Source organism: Pteropus alecto, unplaced genomic scaffold (genome assembly GCF_000325575.1).
Source record: "Pteropus alecto unplaced genomic scaffold, ASM32557v1 scaffold110, whole genome shotgun sequence".
Lineage (NCBI taxonomy): Eukaryota > Metazoa > Chordata > Mammalia > Chiroptera > Pteropodidae > Pteropus > Pteropus alecto.
In genome coordinates this window covers 1234303-1257793 of record NW_006431920.1, presented here as the reverse complement: position 1 = coordinate 1257793, position 23491 = coordinate 1234303, and the positions used below count along the sequence as shown (strand labels likewise).

At 43.0% G+C, this 23491-nt stretch overlaps 1 protein-coding gene across 1 annotated transcript in view; it reads right to left on the bottom strand.

The window, feature by feature from the left end:
• Positions 1-6986: 6986 nt before the first annotated feature.
• PDE6D (phosphodiesterase 6D) overlaps positions 6987-23491 on the bottom strand; it is a 37837-nt gene continuing 21332 nt past the window's right edge. Inside the window, exons 2-5 of the mRNA XM_006906638.2 lie at positions 10994-11082; positions 10252-10377; positions 9415-9520; positions 6987-7592 (exon numbers count right to left, since the gene is read on the bottom strand). Coding sequence (XP_006906700.1) covers positions 7511-7592; positions 9415-9520; positions 10252-10377; positions 10994-11082 — 403 coding nt within the window. The 3' untranslated portion in view covers positions 6987-7510. The remainder of the gene's footprint in view (positions 7593-9414; positions 9521-10251; positions 10378-10993; positions 11083-23491) is intronic.

Sequence of the window (23491 nt, the reverse complement as noted above, 5' to 3'; positions counted from 1 at the left end):
CTGTCAGGCCACCCCAGGCCTAAGAGCCAGGATCTGGTGCCGCCTACCTTCTGCTGTCAGCGGGGGCACAGGGGTCCTCCCAGACCCCATTCTCTCCAGTTCCTCCAGGGCCCCGATGCCTAGCTTGCTTCTGCCAGGCCTCCTGTGTCCTCTATGCAGGCCGGCCCTATTTGCCTCAGGCCCCTGGCTATTCCATGATCCCCTCCTGGTGGAAGTTGCTTCATGGAGATAGAAACCCTAATCCCAGCTTTGCGGTGTGAATGCTTGTTCCCCGCCAGGCTTGCCAGGGAAAGGGGCAGGGCTGTCCCCAGGCCCTCCTTTCCAGAGACCTCAGTCTATGCTCACAGGGTCAGAGGTGATGGAAGCTCAAATTAAGAAACATGGCCGAACTATTCTAAGACCACCTGGAACATCGACAGTATATACTGGGTGAACGATACACATTATTTATGGAGAATGCTTAGCAGTCAGTGGCTGGTGTGAATTCTGTAAAGTCCTGAGCACAGTCAAGGGGCCCAGCATGGAGGGTGTATGCCCTCATAGGCTCTCTGTCAAATCTGCTGCCCATAGCAACAAGAGGTGCCAGGTGGTCACTTGAGACCTCATTTCACATGCACCCATGCTGGGGGCCTCAGCTGTGGGCTCTTGGCTCTTGCAAGAAGGAGCTGGTAGTGTGGATTCCAGAAGTACGAGAGGACAGCTGCTGTTTTTGACACCAGTAGCCATCTCTTCACTCTGCTCTTGGCAATAATCCCCTAAAACAGTGCCCAGTTTTCCTCCTGAAGGACTTCCCCCTCCCCCATTCTCAATCAGGCCCTGGGGTAGAACATGTGACTTGGTCCTGGCTGATCAGTGCCCTGAGCCCCCTGCCCCCGCATTGATTAGCTCAGAGCTAACACATGATCCAAGTTGATCTAATCATAGTGAGCCCTGAGATTTTTTATTGAGTTGCTAGGAAGGGAGGAAACATTTGTTTTTGTCCCTTTGGGGACTTGAACTTAGGCAGCTTAGAGGCTGAGGCTGCCACCCACACAGACAGGAGCAGAGCTGCGTTACTAGGCAAAGGAACCCAAGGTTCTGATGACATTGCTTGAGCCCCTGGCTCCAGCTGTGCCTGACACCAATGTCTGGACTTTTCAGTTATCCAAGTCAGTTTCCTCCTAACTTAGGCTGGTTCAAGTTGGGTTTCCTGTAGTCTGCAACTGCGTCATATTAGTAAACAGGAGAATACAGGGTTCCAGGCTCCAAGGCCAAGCAGGCCTCCACGAACAAAGACAGCTTGGAAGGGAGGAGTACAGAGGTGTGGGGACCCCTTCTGGTGTGGTTTCCAGGTTGAGAAGGAACAGAGAGAGGTGAATTGACCTCAGAAGAGGTGGTGATGCTCATAATCCATCTCTCAATAGGACCACAGAGTAATGCTTGACTCATTCTCAGCCAGGTTAGGCGGGGATGGCCTAGGGTCACCCAGCTGCTCACTTTGTACCCCCTGCCTAGAGCCCCTTTTCCCTCTTCCCCAGCATGCAGGGGGTGCTGGTTCTCTGACCGCCCAGGTACATGCGTTGCCAGTGTTCCCGCCCATGCCTCACAGTCACACGCAGCCTCATTCAACCAACTTGACTGCTCTGTGAGGCTCCTGGATAAGGGGTAAGATCATCATCTTCGCACACCCTGGTGCTTCCTAACTCTCTCTGCCCGAGGGTGTGCCAATGAGGTGAGACTCACCTTGTTTGGCAAAGTGCTGGGGTAAACAGTGTTAAAAGGGCTTTCTTTCCGCAGAACTCACTGGGGTCTTTAATATACCAAGGAATCTCCAAGAGGAAGGTTAACATGCAGCTCGTCCCAAATTTATTTGACCTGGATTTTTTTCCCACAGAAAGCCTTTAATATATTGAAAGAAAAAGCTGATCTTGCACAAGGACCCTCACCAGGTCTCAGGGTATATTTGCCAAACTAAACAGATGACGGGAAAGGATTCTCTTGGGAACCAGTTCCAGTCTGGCTCTTAGAACCCTGTATGTGCTTCACGCAGGCTCCCTTGGCAGCAGGTGGTTCGGGGCCCTATGCACGTGGTGGTGACCAAGAGGTGACTAGTATCAGTAGGTGGGAGGATAGCAAAGGGCGGAAACTGGTACAAATCTTTCTGGAAAGACCCTATATGTCAAGATCCAAAAAATGTGCACATACTTTTTTGACCTAGATATTCATCTGCAACTCCACTCTGTACCCAGGAAAGCTTCTACCTCTTCCTACATAGTTATCTCTGGGTCTTTCTCTCTAGCCCCCCCTGAAATGTCCCAAGTCTGAAGTCTGTCATTTCCTTTGGAGCCAAAGGCCATGGCCTGCTGGACAGTGATGCTGAGCAGTCACCTTGTCTTGAAAGTGCTGAGGAAGGATGGGTTCCAGTCCCTTGGGGATGGTGACAGTAGATTCTACAAGTCTGTCCCCTTTGTCAACATCGTCCCTGAAGAGCTTTGAGGGGCTCCTCTACAATCAACCTTTCAGTAAGCATCTCTCCCCAGGAGCCTGTCATTCCATTCCTTGGAGACATTGTGGTCTCAATCCATTTTCAAGAGAACATTTCCTGACCTTGGCATCAAATGGGTCCCGTTATTAGGTGGGTGGGCATTTTATTAATTTCTTGCTCTGCTTAGGGGTCTCCAAAAATCACAAATGGGAACTTAACTTTTAATGTTTAATTTCTTGTTACGCAATGCCATCTTTTAGATGTAGCCTTCCCAGTGGCCACTTGCCTCCCCAGAGAGGCCAAGGAGGTGCCCGTGGGGAGAGGTAAGGTTTTCCTCAGCAAATGACTGTGCTCCTTCCCAAATCCACAACTGCGGTCCCAGAATTCTGTGCCATAACAATATCATTTGGGCCTGGAAAGGTTTGAGGAGCCTCATTTCCTGTTTGCATTGGTTTTAAAGGGCTACTTGCTTATCACCAAACCCTCCAAAATCTTGTTTGCCCAAAGATACCTCATCAAAAAGAATGTAGTGTTCTAATGTTGAAACTGAATAATCTCTAACTAATAGTTTGCACCGTGTATGACAGATGTCCCATATCACTGTATTTCCTGTGAAAATTAAAAGATCCTGCAGCACCCCTGTGAATTTGCTGCAGTGCCCTGGGGTGCCTTGGTGTACAGTTTGGGAACCAAATATATTCACCAAATCTCTGCTTCTCACCCCATTCCACTCCACCCCTCAGTTTATTCAAAGCTATAGCCAAAGCTGCTCAGTTTCAGACCAAATAAAAGCACCAAAAAGAACTGCCAAGCCAGATGACATCTTCACTTTGAGGACCATTTTAACAGGGCTTTTTGAAAGTGGCATAACAATTACTAAGTCAATAGCAAGAAGTTCTAAAAATAAATTTGACAATACAGAGGGACTGGTGGTCAGATGCACGTCTTGGGGCTCCCTCTGGCTGTTCTGTGAAGGAAATATCAGAAGGGGGGGCGATGCTGGACGGGCCCCAGACGGTCAGAGGAACTGCGGCGGGGCAGTGGGGCTGGAGGACGGTGGGGGAGATGCTTATGAAGTCAAGTCACTAGGCCTTCACCTGGGATTGCGGTGCAGCTCATTCTTCCACTCTGACCGCCGGAAGTCCTCACCTCGCCCCCACAGCTGGGCAGATGTTTCTATCTACCCCTCCCGCCTGAGTCTGGAGGCTGAAGGACAGCAAGGGACTCTTTTTCTTGCTTCCTCCTCATTTCTCCTCTCCATCACACCAGGCTGGAAGGGGCAGGGTTTCCTTCCTCCCACAAGGCAGGGCCTTTCCTGTCATATCCTGACTTCTTCGTAGGACACTGGGCAATCGAGCGTGCGCACTTGGTTCTTGCCTTGTTGATGACAGTTTAAGGGATTTTAAAAATCTTTTGAGTAGAGCCTGGCTTTCCAGGCTGTTGGCTTGCTGGGGACTTGTTGATTCCGCTTTGGTGGTCAAAGCTGAGTGCTGACTTCTTCGGTTTCTTCACCTGCTCACTTCAAAGACTGATGCTGCCATTGCACTGTCGTGTTTTTAGAGCATCAGTTACCATCTGAAATTATCTGCTTTCTGTCTCCTCTCATTAGAATCTAATGGTAGGGACTTCACTTATCTTGTCCAGCAAGTATCTCCATCATTTAGAACAGTGTCTGGGACACAAAAAGTGCTCAATAAATACGTGTGGAGTGAATGTATAATGCTTAAAGAATTTGCACATAGCATGTTTTCAATATGCAATAGTTAAAAAAATTTTTCAAAAATCCACCAACAAAGATTTTAGGGACAAGGCAGCTGTAAGAAAATGAAGAGCCTACAAAGGAACAAAGACCAGAGCGCCCAGGAAGGGGGGCCTGGAATCCAAGAAGAGACACAGTGGACCGGATAAAGTAGGAAGAACTGGAAGGGGGCGGTGGGTCCCTGGAGCTCCCTGATGCGCCGTAGGAGGAGGGCGCAGCCGGAGCCAGAGAGCTTTGGGCACAGGAGTAAGTGCGAGGCAGGGAGCGGGAAGAGCGAGCGAGGACAAGTCCAAGAAGAGAAGGATGGGGCAGGAGCTAAAGGTGATGCAGGATTGAAGGAAAGGTTTTTTTAAAAAAAATTTATTTTGGGGGAATATGTTTTGTAGGCTGAGAGTTGAAGAATCCAGAAAAGAGAGAGGGCTTTCCTGATTTTTCTGAATTGTGTATCATCTCTTCTTTTAAAGTCCCACCTTCCTTAGGCAGGCATTTATAATTACTAGTCGTATCCCTCTACTGGCGACGAAGCTCAGTAAGGGAAGGCCTGTGCCTCACACAGCATCTTACCGAGGCATACGATAGGCCTGTAAGCGTGGCCTGAATGCGGCTACATCCCTTTCCGTAGACTTTGCTTTCTCCAACCCCATCATGCTCGACTAGGGCCAGACTCAGTGCTTTGCCACGTGCCCATCACTCAAAACACTGGCAAGTAACAGGCGGGGAGACGGAGGACACGGTTTTACTGCACCTCACGCAGTAAACTGTAACCGAAAATCTCTAAATAGGAATCTACGTTCGAAAGTCTCTAAATTCTCCCAGTCTTTCTCCAAGGCCGTGCTGTCTGGGATCCTTCTGTCCTCTCCTCCCTACGCAGACTGAAGGTCCTACTGATCGCACTGAGCAACTGCACACTTCCCCACAGCCCACACGGGTCAGAACTGGGACCACCCTTTTTCCTTAAGCATGCTGCTCCGTTTGCCTCATGGCCATCCGTGTACATATGTATGTCTCCAACATTCACTAAACGTCTCTACCAGTATTTGTCAACGTATGGTCCACAGACCACCTGAATCACCTGTGGTGCTTTAACGGGCAGATAGATTTCTGGGCCCCGCACCTGCTGAATCAGAATGTCTGGGGGTGGGGCAGGTACCCATAAATGTTTGAGAACCAGCGGCTATGCACTGTGCCAGCCCAGTCTGTGTGCATCTCCTTCCAATAACATTCTGTAGCCTTTAACGTACCCACAGGAAACCCAAATGTTCAGGCACCCACCCTACGAGGGCTGACCTTGATCCGCCAAGGGTCCAGGCCCTGCAGCTCCCGGGTCCACTCCTTTTGCTTGTGTTCGCCCTCAGCCTGTGCCACGTCCCTCTCCTCCCACCATTCGGCATTCAGCCGTCCTCCTGGCCAGCTCAGACGCCGCCTTCGCAGCTTGGAAGCCCTCAGCCAGCACTGTCCCTGAAGCACACACCTTTTGCCTTGCTTGTTTCGTGCTGAAATGGCAACTATTTCCCGAGCATATGCATTGTTCCCTGAAGAGATGGTAAGCTTCTAAGAGTCACTGGGCTATAACTCTCTTTGTTTTTCTCAGAGCAGCTAGCAAAGAAGGGTGTCTGTGACAGTTTTGGCTGGATGACTGACTAGAGAAGGGCAGTGAAGGCAGCTCTAAGCATGTGGAAAAGCATGCCCTGGGGAGTCCTTTCTCCATGAGCACGTGCCCAGTCCCCTGACGGCCTTCCCGAACAGAATTCTGGGGAGCGGATATGGCTCAGGAAAAGGAAAGGAGACAGGTTCACTCTGAGAAAAGACATGGCATTTTCTGAAAGCAAAAGGAGACCTTGACTAATTTTTACCTTGTTGGGTTTTTTAAATCCAATCTTTGCTAATTGAAAATTAGCTTTTAAAGACAAGATCTAATGTGAGGAACAGAACTGTCACTGAAGGATAGAGACGGATACTGAAAATGTGCTGCTTCTCCCTGTCCACAGATGCAACAGACAGGAGGAGACGGAGCAGAGCGGGAACCGGGAGCAGGGCTCCCCCAGAGAGGGCCTGCCTCTCAGCGCACTCTCCTTTCCTCCAGCCCCAGGCCTGACTACTTTGCGGACTGGAAAACTTTTAATTGTTGATGTTTTATAAAGGACAATGAAGGCTGCTGGTAGCTCAGAGTAACTTCCTAAAAAAACAAAACAAAAGAAAACAAAACAAAAACAAAAAACCTTTTTAACTGGCCGGAAAGCACTGCGGATAAAATAATCATTTCTCTCCCACACCGGCTTCCTCTGGCCACGGCGTTTAAGGCCTCCCAGTGTCCCAGATGCTTTCAGTGTTCGCCAGTTAAGTTCAGAGAGAGCTTTTCTTCATTTTGTAACTTCTGTTCTTTCACTTAGGAATGTGAGTCCCTACTCTACCAACTTAGAACTTCTACCCTTTCTGGAATCTTCTTGAATGAATGCACATTATAAAGGAATGGAAAAAGTTAACAACAACAACCAATCAACCAAACAAAGGGTGCATGTACGCTGTGGGAGAAAACCTCTAAACATCATGTCTAAAAGACACATGTTAAGGTGATAGGTCTCATTCAGGTACGTTTTACACGTTTTACGTTCTTGGAAAGCTGGAACCAAAGCACTCGGGCACTGCGAGGCCCCTCAGTTGAATCTGGAGTAAAGTGCAGTTGTGATCCTACAGTCCGGTCAATGTCATTTTCCCCATCATGAAGCCAGGTTCATGTTCCAGAAAAAGGAGAGATGAAAGCAGTGCCATGCTAAAGACTGTAGGAATATTTTAATTCATATGTTTCAATTCATTATGTAATAATAATAATAATATCACAGTCTATTTTACAAGTTAAATGTATGAGCATGTATGAAATAGAAACAGTAGGAAAAGACTAAACATGGGTCAAGAACATGAATTTTTCCAAAACCAGGGGCCAAAGGAAGATGTGCCCCCTGCAGGAGGAGGCAGGGAGAGTGACAGGAACGGCATCAGATTGTGGTATGTGTTTGTCCTCGGGTTTACCCTGGGAAGGAGTCGAGGCAACACCCTCTGCCCTGGTCTGAGGTGGGGATTAAGTCTGGTCAGTGGAAGATGGCAGCTTGAGGGGAAAATGCCATCTGGTTACCTACACAGAGCTGGTCCCCTGGTGGCCTCAGCTGGGTTTTGTCATAGGGAGAATTAGGGGTGGAAGTGTCAAAAATCAAATGTGTGGAGGAAAAGAGTAAACAGTTTCCTCCTCCCCCCCCAAAAAAACAAATTCTTGGAATGCACACATTCTTCTCTCAAACGTAGAAAAGTCTCACTCGGGATGTGCTTACAAGAAGATCGTCGTCAAAAAACTTTGTCTCTATGATAACATTCCCGCTATAAGTAAGAAGAGAGAGCAAAAGAGTGCTGCGTTAGGCAAGACTTCGCTTCCACAAAGTGCTTTCAACCCGGTCTGCTGGGCCCACGGACGTGCACCCACCTAGAACCTTGGCCTGGGGACATGAAAATCGGTGTCCATATTGGGTTAGAAGTCTAATACGACATTTAACTTATGTGACGAGGTTTGTCCTCCTCAAGTTCAGAGATCAGAAGAGAGAGCATGTCTTAATCCCGAGAACGCGTCAGGCCCTGAGGGCTCCACACGTGGGTGCTTAGAACATGACTGACTTTCTGACACACAGGGAGCCCGCGGGGCTGCAGGGCTGCCACCTTCCCTTATAACCCGCCGTGGGCTGGCCCGTCCTGCATCTATTCGCTGCACTTTGGGTAAGAGCACTCTGCTCTTCTTTTGGGGAACCATACATCTCTAGTCCATGGGTCTCCTCAAGTGGTCCCTCCCTCGCCTGGCAAAGGGGTGGGCACAGGGTGTAATTTGGGCCAATCGGACTCTCTCCCCTGAGCGGGATCCTTCCTATGGCTGCCCGTTGAGGAAACCAGCCACGGATTCCTGCCACCTGCATCATTTGAGATGCCCAGGCCTCAGCGCCACCCTTTCAACTCTGTCATGTTAGCCAGGGGCAGTTTCTACAGTTTGCAGCCAAAGAACCCCAAATGATACACCTGCATGGGGCAGAGTAGAATTTCATTCTTCTTGGTAGATATCTCAGTGTTTCAAAACTGAGTTAAGGGCAACAGAGGTACTGTTTTGGTTCTGAAAAGTAACACATGACTTCAATAACCTAAATATGTTATCGTAAACTTACTGGTTTTAGTGCGCAAAAGAAATCAAGCCTGGCCAATAAGAAGTCAAATTAAGGTCAATAAAACCTAAAAAACTCTCTTCTATATACTACGTTGTACTTTCCCAGGGTAACTGATAGCCAGCAGATACTTTTTGCTGGTAATTAATTATAAAATAGGTAAACAAAGAAATCAAGATCTGATTGGTTTATAGAATATAAAAATATCTACTGCTGTAATTAAAACACTATTGAAGACTTACACAGTAAATAATCTCTATTTACAAATTCAACGTGGCTTTCATAAAGGATCTGTTTAAAGAGCTGATCCAACATTATACAATTATCTGTGTGAATAACTTATTACTAGGCACTATTACTAAAAACTCTTGAAAGACTACCTTTTCCCAAGAGAAAATGGTGGGTGGGGAGTTATTGACAGTGTTTTTGGACAAAGGACAAACTACTTATTTTTTGAGCAGGAAGCACATCTATTAAAATGGTGAGCTAGTCCCTGAAAAAACTATAACTAAACAGTATCCTCTAAAACAGAATTAGGACTTTGCCAGATTCTGCCAAAGGACATTCAAACGAAGTACAGAGGACCAGAAGTTTGGTAGTCAGGAAAGGGGGAAATTAGCATGGATTTTATACATATTAGATGCTAGTTTCCTTCTCTGTTCCCACATTTTAGCCTCACTACACCTCTGTGAGAGAGAATCACTAATTCCATGTTTAGAGGGGAGAGGTAAAGTGCATTGTTGGAAATTACACGGCTAGTCGGGGTTACTCAGGAATTTAGTCTAAGGTCTAATCTACAGATTTTTATTCTTTCCATTCTATCACACTCTCTTTTTCAGACGACAGAAGTCAGTAAACTGTAAGCTCAGATGCCCCTGGACATTCTTTCACCCTCATTTTCGTCCTAGGTTGCCTGCCCGCTGACCGGGGTCCCGAATCCCACCTGCCAGGCACGCCTGGCAGACACACCCCGCAGTCGCTGTGGCCTGCTCACTCACGTTAGCACGCTGGCTGGCATCATCTGGGACTCGGGTGCTGCCTCTATCAGGGACTGCCAGGTATTTGTGGAGTTAGGGATCACAAAGCCAAACTCGAAGAACCATTCTGAAGGAAGAAGGAAAAGTGGGTGAGAGGGTGAGTGGGTGCCCCGGATAGAGCCTCGGGGTTCTTTGTCCCCCTCCTTTAGAGTGAGCCTCTTCACAAACCACTGGTGAAGCCACCAAAAACCTCCCAGGCCAGAGGCATAAAAAAAGGACACGGAAGCCCCTTTCGGGCTGTTCTCTGAACCACACCAGAGGCCTGCTCCCTAGGCCCTGGGGTCTAAGGAGCCAGGACAAGTGGGTGAGGACAGCATTAGCAACGTTTTCGTAGAAAGAGGCTAGATGTGAATTATAAACGGAAGTACAGAATAGACCTTTGCACTTGAGATTTTAGCTCTAAGACACCTACACGCAGTCTTCCACTTCATGGTGAAAGCTCAATGCAGGGTGGCTTTGCCAGTCAAATCTGTTTGAGTCTGTATGGAGAGCACTGTACCAGGCCCTAGTCAGCAGCTTCCTTGTGACCATGTGACAATACCATTTCAGTGACAAAGCAGACACCAATCCTAGGCCCACAGTGTTAAAAACTCTTTTGTTGGGCTCAAAGCCCCTTGTAGTGCCAGCTTTGTCTCTGTTTGTTTTTGCCAGGGGTTCTTGATCTTACAGGGTGTAGGATCCTATCACAAACCGAGTTGCAAAATGAATGTCACCCATGCAGAGCTTTAGTTCACAGGGTCTTGTCTTTTGTCCCTGTCACCCTAAGCCTGGATTTCAGGCACAGAGGCAGCAGAATACCTTCTAGGCATTGCCCTTTGAAGTAAACTTTTTGTTCCAGGCGGAATTTTTCCATTTGCTCTGCTGACGAGAAGTTCAATTCTCGAGACACTGCCTTGCACTTGAGAATTTTCTTGGGAACACGGGCTGGTAAAGAAAAAGAATATTGAAGCCATTCTAAATGAAAACCACATGACTATAGTGCTTCAGGTTTTTGGGAGCTGATTTAGAGAACCCATTATCTATGTCGGATTTCAGAGAATGCCTTGGTAACGGAATTATACTTTTTAATTAAAGGCAGAGGCCCCTAACTGGTCAAGTGCATTTGACTGAAAGATCTTCAAGGACCACCAGGTTCAGTGCGTCTGAGGGCCTCACCTAGCTACTCTCAGCAGGACAGGGGCTGAATGGGGGCCATAGCTCTTCACCTTCGCTCTACTCCATTCTGTTGGTTTTAACCCCTTAGTTTTTCTTTTATTTCAGGGAGATAAAAAATGCATTTTATTTTGGAAAAAGAGTAAGTTGAGATCTTGGTTGATATCTTTGGGTATGTTCCAATGCTAAAATTTCAACACAAAGTGGGTTTTGGGAAGTGGAGGACAGAAGCATACAAAAGGAACCAGAAATCTCGACAAACACCTGGCTTAATATGCTGTGCCTCCAGGCTTGCCCTCCTAGTAGTTCTGCATTGACTTAGCTCCCTCATGCTTAGGCCTGGCTCCCCATGGTCACGGCTCTGTGTGGACAAAGGGTTGGAAGGTACCTTCATGCTCCACTTCAGGGACTGACAGGTCTTCTGTTCCTTGCCAGAGGATCTTCCCTGTCTCAGCATCCCGAAGGTTCATCCAATTTCTGATCAAATATGTTAAGGAAAAATAAGGCATTGAACGCGACTCCTGCTTTGTACTTGGCCTAAAAGCTAAGTGCTATGAAAGCAAATAAGAATGCATAGGAGAGTTCAAAAGATATCTAAAGGAAGAAGCATAAAACCCAGAGGAGATATTTTTATCTACAACCTAAGAACCCAAAGACTGTACACATCTAGAAATTGTAGGAAAGAGGTAGAAAACGAACAGTGCAAAATTAAAAAATTTCTAACAGAATGTGACCAGCCAAGATAAAGGTCCTAAAGCAACAGATATGAGAAGTATCCCAGGAAACAACTCAGGCAGAACACTGTACGGTGATGATCATAGTCCATAAGTTTTACACGCAAGTCCAGAGGTCTCAAGTAGCTTTTCAGTGTCCTACTCTTAAATATGACAAGATAGCCAAGGATCACCAGAAACTCAAGGAAGTGTTTACTATGAAAGACAGACCAAAACAAAGAGAAAAAAAGAAACAAAAGGAAAAAAGACTATAGAGGAAGACACAAATTTTTAAAAAGGAGCATTAAAAACAAATCAAAAACAATCGGAGACGACATAAATCTTATGGACACTAATAATTATATTCAATTGAATTTTGTATATTTCAGGCGATTTCCTCTGACTTAAGATTACAACTTTTGAGGCTGGTTAACTGATAATCTTTTTCAGTCAGAAAACACCTTCTAGCTTAAGTATTTATATTGTCTAGCTTTTGTATTGTTCACCATATAGTAAATAATACCAATTTAAAAAAGAACACTCAGAGAATAAAAAAGAACTCTAGAAGAAATACATTCTGATGGCAGAACCAAACAATGCGAGGGGTGGAAGACAAAACTGAAGAACTCTTTCAGAAAGAAAAAGAAAAAGGCAGCAAGGATAGAAAACGGGAATAAAGATACAAAAACTAGACATCAGTCCAAGAGGCCCAGCATTTAACTAATACGGGTTAGAGAAGGAACAGAAAAAACCAAGGAGAGGAAGTCATCAGTGAATTAATTCAAGAAAATGTCCCAGATTGAAAGGGTCCAGCAAGTGCCGAAGTCACATTGTTGTGAACTTGCTGAACGTCAAGGTTAAAAAGAAGCTTCCAGAGGGAAAACAAATTGTCACATAAAGGGTCAAAATCAAAATGGGGGAAAAAGTCATAATGAAACAGATTTCAACAGGGACTCTGGAAGATAGGAAAAAAATGGGGCAGTATCTTTAAAATTTTCAGGGAAATGATTCCTAAAACTAAAAAATAAATTTACTTTCTCAAGAAACTAATGATAACATGCTCATTCGAAACGACAGGGAACACCGAGGAAGAGGACGGCATCGGGTCCAGAAAGCAAGGGTTCTAAAACAAGAGACAGGTGAAGGTGTCCTTGGAGTGACAGGGAAGGAGACCATGGAATAACAGGTCTTTGGCAGGCCTGGAGGGCCACTGGAGGTCCACGCAAGAGCCGGTCAGAATGCTCAGGGAGAGACTGAGATTTTCTTTTAAGAAGATGAAATTCATACAATATACAATGTGTTTATACGGAAAGAAGATTTATACAATTAGGATATGTGGGGGTTAAATTAGTGAGACCTACAGAAAATCTAAGCAAATGAATAAAAAATCAAGACAGTTATTAACAGCAGGGAAAAAAATCAAAGGTACACTGGAAGAAAGTAGTAGTCACAGTGTACTACATGGCTTCGTTGCAGACAGTGTTGACATAGTCATAATAATAAAAACACAGACTATGGATTCAGTACAGTTATTCTGCACGGATAGGGGAAGAAGACTGTGATATGTGTGGTCAGGTGTAAAGTGTTGAGAAAAAACAAAACTCATTTTCCATAGTGTGAAGTCAATAAAAAGTGCCTAAAACAAAAATATTAAGACCTAGCCACAGTGTGTTATTTAGAAACATCAAGATATACATCAAATAAATAAGCTAGAAAGAACTGAAAATAGTTTTCTCTGGAAAGTAGAAAACAGGAGTGGGAGGACGTGGAATGCTGCTTTTCATCAGAAACTGGGCGGAACTATGACTCTAACAATGTACACATCCAAGTTGAGTAAAAATAAAGATTAAATGTAAAAAAATAGTCCCAAGTTTTTTTGTTTATTTTTTAAAACAATGGACAAATCATTAAAGGAAAAGAAAATTAATATCATCCATGCCTGGTGGCTAACTATGAGAAAGACGGTTAATTTTTGTAAAGAGATTGAGCTTCAGATAGATACAGTGGATACAGTTTAGGTGTCTTTTTGTTGTTGTTGTTGTTGCCTAGCAACCAAACCCTCTTGCCAACAGCAACCTGCAGCCTTCCTTCCCCAGTGGGAGGCTGTGACTCCTTTGCAGTATAGCAACTAGAAAATCCAGATCTTCTTTCCTGGTCCTGGTGCAGCTGGAGGTGAGCACATGACTTGGGCTTGGGCATCTGGATACCTAGTTCTGTGGCCCTGAAGCCGCAGTCACACAGCATTCGAGGAAAAGCCAGCAATTCTTTAGGGCGGGGCAGCGGGTAGTACTCATCTGACCTTTCCTGCAGTGCAGTCATTGCTGCAGGCCCTGGTCCTCCACTGGCAGTCAGTTTTCAAAGCCCCAGAGAGCCTTCAAATCTCTCCCATTGTTTGGGCAGCTTGCAGTGGAGGACCCTGAACATATATTGTAATAGTATCATTAAGTATGTAATGGTACTACACTTAACTTTCTGGAGAGATTCTTTCTAGATTTTCCTGCTGTATAAGAAAAGTCACAAAAGATAACCAAGGGTTATCCAGTAGAGCACCCCAAATGTGATGGGCACGCTAGCATCCTGGGCCCTCGACCTGCTTGTGCACTGCTCCCGCCCCGCATGAACCCACCACTGCTTTGAGGATGTGTTGGTTGAGCTACTCTCCGCTGGTGTGTTCAATCCTAACAAACTCTCCTCTGCACTCATATCACCGGATACTGCTGTTCTATACCGAGGTGGTTTTCTCTCCTCTGCGTCATATTTCTAGACCCTGCTCTTTTCAACAACTAAATTCAAAAGCAAGTCAAAAGTATACATACTTGCTTAGGTCATGTCTTACAATTCTAATTACTACAAATATGCCTACTCATTCTGGGGTCTCCACATGTTAAGAGAAAGCCCCACTAACTGGAGAAATAAAACAATAGATACTACTGCTAGCAAGTCTACTCTGAGCTCATATCTATTTTTTCTTTTTTTTTTTTCCGCCTACAGTACCCTGTCTTCCTAGGTGGTCTCCCATCCAAGTAATAACCAGGCCCAATCCTGCTTAGCTTCCGAGATCAGAAGAGATCAAGCTTGTTCAGGGTGGCGTGGCTCTAAACAGATCTGCCTTAGACACTCAAGCCCAAGATTTTCAGAAGACACACTACTCATTTGACCTCCTCTGTACATGCTTTTCACCCTTTCTCTACAATCTCTTATGTCTCACGATAGCCACACTGGACACCAGACTTTCTTAAATTAAACACAAAACTAAAACGACTTCTAAAGTTCCAGGCTCACATGCAAGTAAGGCATTCGGCAAAACCACTGCGATAAAGCCTTAGGGAAGGGGTTCCCTTCACAAAACAACAGCTAGATCAGACCTAGCATCTTGCAGAAAAAGCATTAGTGCCGCTGGTCTAGGTCAGAAAAGAAAACCCTGGAACAGAACTTTCTCTTCAATCTATTAGGAGATAAAAGGAAAAAAGTCTTAAATTAGAGTGTTCTCTCTGGTAGTTAATGGATAGTAAATTTAAGATTCCTCCATTTTATAGTAAAAATACATAGTTTATCAATATAAACATCTCCTCTCTTTATAAATGACCAGGTTAAGGACTTATCTTTTTGGGAAATATATTTAAAAACATATCTTTTGTCAGCTCAACAATTAGGCATTTCCTGCATGAACTCTAATCTGGAAAACTGCCTATCAGTGTCTATATCGCGTGTTTCATTTTATTATCCTGATAAGATCTATAAGATTTTATCCTCAATAAATAATACAAAACTAGAGAAATAAAAACAGACCTCTATCCAACAATAATGAGATAGAGGTTACTTAGAGCCCCTCCAAGTTCTATAATTTTAGGGGTGAAAAAGAAGGCTCACAGTTCACGGTGGAGACGTAGCCATTTGGGAACAACGTTATAAATCATAAAAGTACAAATCCATGAGTTTATTAGTAAAAAGAAATAAAAATGATTGAGGTAGGTGTCTTAAAATAATAACAATGAGAAAAACTGGTCCTCAAAAGAAGAAGCATATTTGGCTAAAAATACTGAAAATGAAAGGCAAGGCTGATGGCTGGTCATCATCTGGCTGAAAACAGTTTTGTTTTAACAGCTTTTTGCCAACTAGATTTTTTCAGAGAAAAAGAGCCTGAGTTTTAAGACTCAAAGGTCAAGTCACTTCCAATCTTGAGAGAGGAGAGGATTAGGTGGACAAGCTTTAAGGAGGGGAGCTGGAGGACTATTTATAAATACCACCTTCTGGGTCAGTGAGGTCTTTTCTCATTTAAAAGCTCCCTGGTGATTTACGTGCAGGACAAGCACAAAGCAACACTCCTTTACTATGAGGAGTCTCTGCTCGGAGGACAGCTGCTCCTGGTAGCCTCTTCTTTGCAACCAGGCAGACAAAAGACACACTCTCATGTGTAAAAGTAAGAGCATCTTAAAAATAAGCTTCAGAGCCAAATCAATAGTTTGTAAAGTGTCAGGCCTTAGGAAAGGTCAAAAAGGAAGTAAACGAAGATCACCATTATGGAGGAATGAGACACTTGGCTCACCACGGAAGGGCACATAAGTCCTCTTATGTTTTAAATAACAGATTTAGGTTCAGTCCAGGGTGGGAGCTGAGGACAAACGTGAGGCAGAGAAGGCAGTCAGTGAGGTGGTGGAGCGGGAAGGGAAGGCTTGGAGACTGGAAGTCCAGAGTACTAGGTAAACTCCCACCAGTGATGCGAATGCGGGACCTGGAGATTGAGGATGTGAAATATTTTGTAACGACCATCTAGAAGCATTTTTGGTATGAGTACCCTGGCTCTTGGTGTCTTAATAGTTTTAAATGGAAATGGTCAACATCAGTTTTTATATTATAAACAGAACAGATCCACTGTGCATGCTAGGACCTCCCCCGGCCAGCTGAGAGAGGAGGGAAGAATTGAGGGGGGTTAGGGGAGGGACAGAGAGCAGAGAGAGGGAACAGGAAAGGCAAAGAGGGGAAGGGGGAAAGAAACGGAACACACAAACGGAAGGAGAGAGAGAGAAAGACACAGAGAGGGAGTGAAAGAAAAAAAAAACACTCAGAAAAAAAGACAAATAGAACCAAGAGACAGTGCCAGGACAGAAGGGAACAAAAACGAAGAGCTCGGGAAGTTTGGAGACGAGAGTCCAGTTTTTCTTCTTTCCCACCGGGTTGTGAGAGTTGTCTTTAACAGGTTGTGTTCATGCTTTAGCAGCAGGTTTGGCATTGCTGGGCAGAGGGGGAAGACCGAGCAGTCTTAACTGGTAGGCCCCTCTGAAAATGTTAATTGGCTGATTCACAGTTTCCTGTAATTTATCATCCAAACTGTGGCACTTTTGAGAATGAAATAGGGTGCTAACTGGATAGCACACTTAAATGAGTTGGTTCACCTAAAGTGTTTAGAACAGTTCCTGGGTATTATTAAGTAAGCAGTGTGTTAGCCGCTATCATCATCACCATCACACCACCACCACCACCACCACCACCATCATCATCAATCTAGACTCCCGATGGCTTTCCTTGCTTCTATTCTTGCCTCTTCCTCCTTCCTATCCAGTTTCCTCACAAAAATGTTTTCTTAAACCTGTGAATTAGATGTCAATCCCTGTTTTCCTTTGAACTTAAAAAATATCGAGTTCTTTACCCAGTTCACGAGGCCTCCCAGTCGGCGTGCTCTTGCCACAATGGAGTCCTTTTTCTTTCTCCAACACGCCAGGGTCTCTTCTGCCTGTGATGCCCACCCAAGTGCTCTTGTCCTTAACTCTTCTCACCCTCAGGTCCTGGCCTCGGTGGCGCCTCCTCAGAGAGACTCTTGGGACCACTCAGTCTACAGTGGTCTCTGAATCCAGATCTGCCTGACCCCCAAGAAAATCACTAGAGAACAATGATTTTTTTCTACTGTTGGCATTTGCTGTCAAGCTAGTTCTCTTAAGGTATTTCTTCTCTTTTATATTGTGGATGCAATAGTCTCCCAACTAACTTCTCTCCTTCAATCTCTAGTCCATTGTTTCTCAAAATGTGGTTTGATGATCTTGTTAAAATGCTGTTTCCAAGGTCTCCTCTCAGACTTATTTAACCAGAATCTCTCCAGGGAATGCTCATTTCAAAGAGCAATTCTTATGGGCAACAAATTTGAGGAACCGCTTGTCTAGTCTTTATAATCGAATACATTGACTAGAGTTGCATTCCTAAAAGACAAGCTGGATCACATCATCACTTCAAAAACCTTCAAAAGAGTTTCATTGTTCAGAGGCAGTTTCCTAACTTCTTAGCTTAGCTCTTACTGTTCTTTATATTGTGGCCCAAACGTCTCTCTCGTCTCCCTCTCTGCTTCACACCCCTCCCTATACCCCATTTTCATCCAGGCGCAGTGAATACACACGTGCCCTCATGCACCTCTGTGCATCTGGTCAGCTCGGACACCTGTTTGAAGTCTCTCACTAGGGCCAGCCAAATCGAAAGAGCCGAGTTGCCTTTTGGGGACCGAGTTAAGTGTTATGATCACCGCAAGACCACACAAGCTGATAAAGGGGGTGGGAAGAAATCTCTCTTTAGCTTAGAGGACCCCTGACAGAGGAAAATTGCAGTAACAAAGACACGGTAATTATCAGTGGCAGGGGCTGCCCACCACTGCCCCAGATGTACAACTGCAGAGCAGAGCTGTCCATATCATCCCAAGAAAATCTCTCCGAAATACAGCGAGTGCGACTAGTCCCCTTCCATCACTGAAAGAAGGAAACACCCTTTCTCTTTTTCATATAATGCCATAAGTTTTGTGCAGGAGAACTCGTTCCATAAAGCGGCAGTTTCTCATAGTGCGAAGAGACTGACAGAAAAGCAGTAACTCAGAGCTGTTCGCTACCCTAAAAGTTCCATGGCTGAGAAGGAGCAGCCCAGGATTCGGATGGCGGTCAGACCCCCAAGCGCACGCTTCTCGCTCTAACCCCCGCTGCCTCCCTCCCCAGAAGGAGCGAAGCAATGGTAAAACAACCACCTTAACCTTCACGCTCTGCCGTCACCTTCCTTAGCCCTTCTTCTAAAGATTAAGGTTCACCCTTGTTGCTATTACAATTTCTTAAATTACCATGCTTTTTTCTTAACGAAATGAAAAACAACTTATTTGTAAAAAGACCCAGAAAAACTGTCTTAAGTCCTTCTATAAACACCAAACTGCTCAAACCAATGGCAATTCTGATTTCAGCCATTGGCTCATGAAAGTGATTCACAAGTAAAATACAGCTTTTAATCCTTTTGACCATTAGTGGTTTAGGTCTCCCTTAGTTTGCTCATTCTTGTACATCCTGAGTTTTATGGTCTTTGTAGAGTAGAGTTGAAGGTGAATATTAGGTGATGGAAGAGAAATATAAGTTTTTAACAATGGATTAAAGAAATATTTGTATTCAGGGAGGAGAATGACTCAAGAAATGTTGAGAGAGGAGAAATAAAGATGCTATGTGTAAAGTATGCCATTCAGCGTATCAGAATCACAAACACTAGAAGCATTTTCTTTAAAATCAGAGTAAGACAGAGATACCTTCTAGCACTACTATTATTTAACACATTATTCTGGCGGTACTAGGCAATATAATTATGAGAAAGAAATAAGGAATATAAAAATTGGAAAAGAGAAAGTATATTATCATTATTTGCGAGTGATATGATTATATATCTGCAAAATGCAAAAGAATCGAATGAAAACCTACTATAAATAATAAGCAAGTAAGGCTGCTTGGCTCAAAGTTAATGCATAAAAATTAATAAATGTCTTGTATATTAACAAAAATCAGAAAATGTAGTGGAATGAAAAATCTCATTTGCAAAAGTAACAAAAAAGTTAAGTACTTAGGAATAAGCAACATATAAGTTGTATGCTCTATAAGAAAAACTTTAAATGCTGCTGAGGGATGCAAAAGAAATTTTAATAAGTAAAAAGGTACATTCTATTTTTGAATAGGAAAAAATTAATGTCATGAAGATGTAATGCTCTGTAAATTAATGTAAAGCTGCAAAAAAGTAAATTTAATGTAATCTAAATAACTATAGGATTTTTTGAAAACCAGATAAATTGATTTTAAAGTTCATATGGAAAGTATGAGAATCACCAAGAAAATGCTAAAGAGTAACAAGAAACAACAAAAATATCCTTCCAGATATTGAAATTAACAAGGGTAATTAAAATAGTGTATAATACTGGATACGATGAGACAGATCAATGGAAGAGAATAAAAAGTTCACTTAGAAAACAAAATCATATGGAATTTAGTATACGTTAATAGGGACATTTTAAATTGGTGGCAAAAAAGATGAATTATTGAATAAATAGTGTTGCAACCAAAGGGTAGCCACCTAGAGAAATGAAATTAAATTAAATCTCTACTTCACACCTTCCATTAAAATATATTTCAGATAGATCAAAGATTTAAAAAAGAAACAAGGAAGGAAGGGAAAGAAAGGTAAGAGGGAGGAGAAAAATACCAAGGGAAAATTTGGGAATCTTTTTTATGATCTAAGAGTGGAAAAGGTCTAATGTGACAAAAAATCCAGCCTTTAATAGGAAGTCTCTTCCTTCTCCGTTCAAACCTGCAAACTGCTGGAAGTCTTACTTTAATGCTACTGTGTCGTTGTCCTAGTCTTCACACTTAAAGCTTATAAAGGCTCCCTATTTCTTTTAATATATAATAATTTATTCCTCCATCTGATTTTTTGGAAAACATAGTCCAGCTTTTAAACTGAAAAAATTTTTTTGGTTGGGGAAGACTTAGTTTTCACTGTATAACCTTTTATACTGTTAGAAAAATTTTAAATCTATATATAGTACTTAAAAATAAAAGCAAAAATAACTTTGATAAAAATTACTTCTTAATTATTAACCAAAGGACAGGTCTAATTTTTCATACTCTAGGTCACTTGACTTTCTTTCTTTCATTGAAGCTTTTCTCTTTAGTGATGTGGGCTTGGGCTCCTTATTTCTCAAATATACAGTAACTTCCTGCGGAAGGAGAGGATTCCAGCAGGGTCTGGGGAAGTTGATCAGGTTAATCTTTGCAGCAGCTTCTGCCATGTCAACTCTGGTGTCACTGGTTTCACCTCACTAACGGCAGAGATGTGTGCCTTCTTTAAACATAAGGGTAGAATTACCAGGCCACACATCTGTACCTCCTGGCCAAAACAGATACTGTAACCCTGCATCTCTGAACTCACCCACATTTAAAAATCAGCTTCCAGTTGCCAAATAGGCCCTCCTCATTGCATATTTCTTGTTTTCTTCCTCTGTCTGATTTTCTAGTACTGCTCGCAAAAGCATTCCCTTTATTGAGAACTCTCACAGTACTTTTAGCAGGCATTTTGTGTACTGGCTACTGTTTCCTTGATTTGACTATGGGCTTCTTGAGAGCATTAAGTTGATAGCAGAAACAGAATTCTTTGGCTGTGAGCTCCTGGCATTTGGTCATGTCAATCAGTAACTTTTCCATTGTACTGAAAGTACTTAGCAAAGATTTTATTCTTCTTTTGGGTAACATGGCTAAGAAGGATGAACGATGGAGAAATTGCAGAGAAACTATTAGGTTTGGGGTACTCTATATAAGGACAGTCAATATTAATTTTTTATAGGGTACTTTTTTCTTGGGAAGGATTTTCATTTTAGAATTGTTTGAATTAAGGCAAAAAAGGGACTAATTATTTTTTAATCAGTTTTTTATTCTACTTTGTAAAGTCCGAACTAATTTCTCTTTTTCATGGCATTTATTGACAGGTATCTTAGAGTTACTGTATAGTTCTTATTTATCTAGGGTTCAATTCTTATCTTCAGTCTATTTAAAACATAATCAGATTCTAGAATAATCTTTTCCTGCCATTTAAAGAACAATTTAGAATTATAAACTAGAAAGTGGAATCTCTTAAAGATACTACAAAATCAAAACAGGGGAGCATATTCCTAAAGCTATGCCAGAGAAGCTAAGATCATTAGCTCTATCATGAAACCTGACCGAGTACAAAGTAATAATTTTTAAATGAGATATTATTGTAAATAAATAGCAGAGTCAGTCTTCTTCATATTTTCATACTAATTTTAGAGATTTGCTAGCTTTTAAAAGTAAGTGAGTATTATCTGCCTGGATATTGTCATTGGAATGTACACATTTAACTAGAAAAAGGTACCACATCTAAGATCCTGTGAAATGCCTTAATATTATAGCCCAGACGAAATTTTTTATGCAGGTGAATTTAAGTTTAGCGATTTAAAACAGTAATGTGAAAATAAAGATATTTTTGTAAATTAAACAATTTTTAAAAATCGACAGGAATTTACTGTTTTCAAGGTACCAAATGAGTTATCTTATTAATGGAATAACTTTCCTCTAATATTAACATTTAAAGCCCCAATTTGAGACTTGTCAGTGAATTTCCGTTACTGCGATTTCTTAAGGCAGGGCATATTTTCGATGTCTTCACTGTGATAGGGAAGAATTCCAGTCATGTTAGATGATAACAACTTCTAAAGATTCTACCCCATTTAGGTATCATCACGTTGCAGATACTGAACCTCCTAAAATGCCAGAACTTAATTTGTCAAGTCACTGTCATATACTGCACAAGACCTCTCTCTTAAAAGGATTCCTTAGATGTCTTTGTAAAGTTACCTTTCTTCCTTTATTATAAAAGCCAAAGACCCTGAAATGCATCACTGTCATATCGATGGCACCTTGTAATAAGTATACGCTTTCAATATTGCCCCAAACAAGGGCCAAGACCAAACAAAACAACTTCTAGGACAGCACTAACTGTTTGACCAAGAGAACCTGAAATTCTGTTTTTTAGTAAATGCTGGCAGAGGTGGCTGCTACCAATTTGCTCCTGTCACACTGTTTTCCTTTGTCTTGGTCAGAAGCCACAGGGGACGGCTGCAGGGTTTGCTTTTGACTTGTAACAACAGCAGAGGCCCGGGAATCCCTTTCCTGCCTAACAGGACTCCTGGCTCCTCCCATGGAAACGGTAGAGCTGGAGACAGAACACACCAAACAGGAGGAGTAATCTGCTATTCCACAAAACTTTTGGTTGGCTACTTGGGGACATGGAAATGTCTGTCAGAGGAAGGATCAAAAGGAAATTCTATAGAGCTGGCTTTGACAAGTCTACTAGGTTCGTGGTTACCCTTTGTTCTTTGCTCAACTTCTCACTTCTTTTAATATACAACGCTGAGTCTGACCATAAATAAGAAAACTGAAAAGCAGCTGGTTCCACAACTGCTTGCATGTTATTCACCAAATGAACTCAGCGTAATTATAGAACGTTATGTTTAGCCAGGTAAAACAGTAATTAACGGTATTGTACCAACGTCCACTTCCTGGTTTTGATAACATACTGTGGCTATATAAGATGCTACCAGTGAGGGACAGTGGATGAAGGAAGGGTACATGGGAACTCACTGCACCATTTTCACAATTTGTGCGCTGAAATTATTTCAAAATGAAGTTTAAAAATAAAAAAATGACACAGACACCCATATGTATGCCCATACTCCTAGTGACTTGGACATTTGAGACTCTAAGGCTATGCTTTCTTCATGGCCTTCAATATCCCATTGTTGTTTTACTTAAGTTTAAACTTTACCACTTAGGTTTTATTTTAGTAATAGCAGAGTAAATGATATTCCAGTAACATAACAAACATTTCAATAGGGAACTTAGGCAAACAGATGCCAGGAGTGTATCCAAGTGAAATTAAAAGGCCAGGGGGTGGTTTATTGTCTTCCTTTGACTGGAGGTTTACTTCTCACTCAGAATTCTAGGTTTCAGGGTTGGGGAAAGATGCAGAAGAGTTAGGAGTTGTGGAGAGAGCTGCCAAGTTACAAACAGCTGATGGTGGTTTTAAATCTGGGTAACTAGAAAAATAATGGCACCTTATAAAAATTAAGGAACTCAAGAGAGAAAACTGATTTTATTTTAGAGAGGAGAGGAAAAGAGTTGGTAAGCCTGGTAAAGAAGGATGCTAACCGGGTGGCCCTTCAAGAACCTCAAGGATGAAATGGAAAAATAAAGTTAATGTAGGACATGTAGGTGGTGGAGGTGGGAAATGCACTAAAGCATACTTCCGGCTATTCTAATTAGTGTGGTACTAGCTCAAAAATTGGCAGATCGACTTATTAGAAAACCTAGCTATAACCCCAG